The sequence below is a fragment of the Anopheles aquasalis genome, chromosome 2 (assembly GCF_943734665.1).
Source record: "Anopheles aquasalis chromosome 2, idAnoAquaMG_Q_19, whole genome shotgun sequence".
In the NCBI taxonomy this organism is placed as follows: domain Eukaryota; kingdom Metazoa; phylum Arthropoda; class Insecta; order Diptera; family Culicidae; genus Anopheles; species Anopheles aquasalis.
Genome location: NC_064877.1, coordinates 3,952,501 through 3,955,000, shown reverse-complemented (window position 1 = coordinate 3,955,000; position 2,500 = coordinate 3,952,501). Strand labels below are relative to the sequence as shown.

Sequence of the window (2,500 nt, the reverse complement as noted above, 5' to 3'; positions counted from 1 at the left end):
GCAACAGATGAGATCGTTACCATGGCACCCAAAAACAAAAAACTCGACTGACTTACATTGATTGTCGGGGAGATGCATTTCTTCCAGGTCACCGTGGGTATAGGAAATTAAAAACCTACGGACGAGGGTTGTAGAGTTGATACATAAGGTAATGGGCGCAATAAGAATGATAAGAATGATAAACTACCAAATTACGGCAAAGAAGAGCCACGAGCCAATAAAGCTAAACGTGAACACGGTCAACGTCCATCGCCACTGGGCATCGACGAGCGTGGTGAAGATGTCCTGCAGGAAGCGCAAATGTTGTCGCGGTGGCCGCGAAAGCACCACATTACAGTCGCCATTCTTCAGAATGGCTCGCTTCCGGTACTTCCGGCTCACACCAGGGCGCAGAACACGATTTCTGAAATCACACAAAGCACGGAGAAAAGGAGCTTGCCGTTAGAGATACACTGAACAGGGAGGGTGGAGCACTGGGTGGTTCGTGGGGGAAAGTACGTGCTAGAGCTTCTTCTCGTCTCGAATGCCATGTTGACAGATCTCGGCGGGCATTCCCCAAACACGTGGTACGCGGCACAGCTGGCTACAGCTACTACAGACTGCTCGAGGCCCACCTGGCCAACCAACCGGTCCAACCCCTCTATCGATAACACACCCTGAGTCATCGATAGTAAATTTATCGATAAGATAAGTGTTGGTTTTGGACACAACGGAACCCTCGGATTCACGCACACACCAGCAGCGTGGTGTGAACGAATTTGAAACAAAAAAGTATGTCACGTTTGAGTTTATGTTCCGTTTCGCGGTGGGCTCCGACGCTCCGAGTTCCGTGGCGAAGGTGCCGATGAAACACATTCCTACCACTGTGGATGCATTCTTATCTTTCGCAATCTACGCAAGATACGACCGCAACGGATTCGACAAACGATTAATCAACAACCGCAACCGAGACAGCGACAAGTCAGCAAGTTGCAATCAACGAGGGGAGAAGGAGGAGGAGAGAAAACAATAACCGCTCCCGGTTCTTGTGAAGTGTGTGTCAATCGGCACATTTCTTATCACCTTCCTTCACGACACACCATTAATGGTGCTGTTAGCGGATTTGTTAGCGTGTCTAAGGTTCTAATGGAAAACCGACATTCGGTCATGCGTGTGGCGCGAACGCACGCGTGGGGAAAGGGGTGGGGGGGGGGGGGGTTTACAATTCATCTTCAAAGACTTACTTCATTTGAGGATAGCACACCAAAGGACTGGTTGGCGTGACGGGCGTAACGGGCGACGAATATCTATGCTGATCTCCGTACGGTCCTGGAGAGTACTGTTGCAGTTGCTGCTGCTGCTGCTGCTGCTGCTGCTGCTGTGGCAATCCAATGTTCGTATCGAATGGTCCCAGCTTAAGCATGGATCGGTCGATCTTTCCCGCCGCATCCGTCTGATGGTGGTCGCTTTCCATCTTCTGGTTTTTTGGAGTCAAGTCGTAAGGTTCGTTTATAGACTTCACTAAGCCGCAACGATCGATCGCAAAATGCATTCCCCAAGCAGATTTACTTCAGTTAATCTCCACTAACCACAGAACCCACCGACGAAATTGAAACCACCCACTTGCGACGACCACGATGTGAACGCTTCCACTCAATGCGCGACACTAAACGGAGACGATCGCCCAGAGGCACCGCAAAGCACCGCCTAGCTCATCAATCGCGGTAGGTATCCGACGAAAAATGTGGCTGCGGCAGCGGCATTGTTACCGGATGATTTACGTTCCGCGCACCGTCCATTCCTCCCGTTCCGTCGCCTTGTGTGGCCCGAGAGGGGGGAGTGAGCATCCCCGTCAGCACCCTGAACGGTACTTCTCACCTTCAACACACCAGCGCCTCGCACCACTGACCAGATGGAACTGCATCAACTCGCCTCGGCCGTTCACCACTCGATACGGTTACGGTCCCATCATTGTCCTCAGACCCCTCAGAGATAACGCCACAAACTTGTCAGTTGATGCCACTTAACCGCCACGAGCAGCTCAACCTTCCATCTCTTCGGAGGTAAACATTATTGACTGACGATTAGCAGCAGTACATGCGCTACCACCGTCTTATTTTTGATTAAATATGGCGCTTATTGATCGGGGAAATGACGTGGACGCACCGTCAATTAGCGTATCGAAAATAGACGGATTCGAAGAGATCTTATCCCGTCACAGCTCGTTAGCGATAACGATCGGTATCAACACTGTTTATGGTGCGGTCTTATCTCCGGACCACATTGATGATGGTAATTTGGAATCCATTTTTACCCGGAATTCCATCCGATGGTTAGATGATTGATGACAATGGAAAGTTTTTGACACACAGAATGGAAAGTTTTTGGCACACAGAATGGAAAGTTTTTGGAGGTTAATACAGTTTGTAGACAAGATCGTTGAGTTTGTTGGCGAAAAAGGATACATTTAAAGGGGGGACTTCGGTATTTTCGGGTCAAAAAAGGCCCGTTCTTGACGATT

General features: G+C 49.8%; 1 protein-coding gene across 3 annotated transcripts in view; it reads right to left on the bottom strand.

The window, feature by feature from the left end:
- Positions 1 to 1,885, bottom strand: part of LOC126569748 (G protein-activated inward rectifier potassium channel 3-like) — a 3,619-nt gene extending 1,734 nt beyond the window's left edge. Inside the window, exons 1-4 of one of the 3 annotated variants that reach the window (XM_050227040.1) lie at positions 1,549 to 1,885; positions 1,224 to 1,456; positions 188 to 403; positions 57 to 115 (exon numbers count right to left, since the gene is read on the bottom strand). In XM_050227040.1, coding sequence (XP_050082997.1) covers positions 57 to 115; positions 188 to 403; positions 1,224 to 1,453 — 505 coding nt within the window. In that variant the 5' untranslated portion in view covers positions 1,454 to 1,456; positions 1,549 to 1,885. Of the gene's footprint in view, positions 1 to 56; positions 116 to 187; positions 404 to 498; positions 589 to 1,223 lie in introns of those variants that run through there. The other 2 variants (XM_050227039.1, XM_050227042.1) reach the window with 2 other exon arrangements.
- Between the last annotated feature and the right edge of the window lie 615 nt (positions 1,886 to 2,500).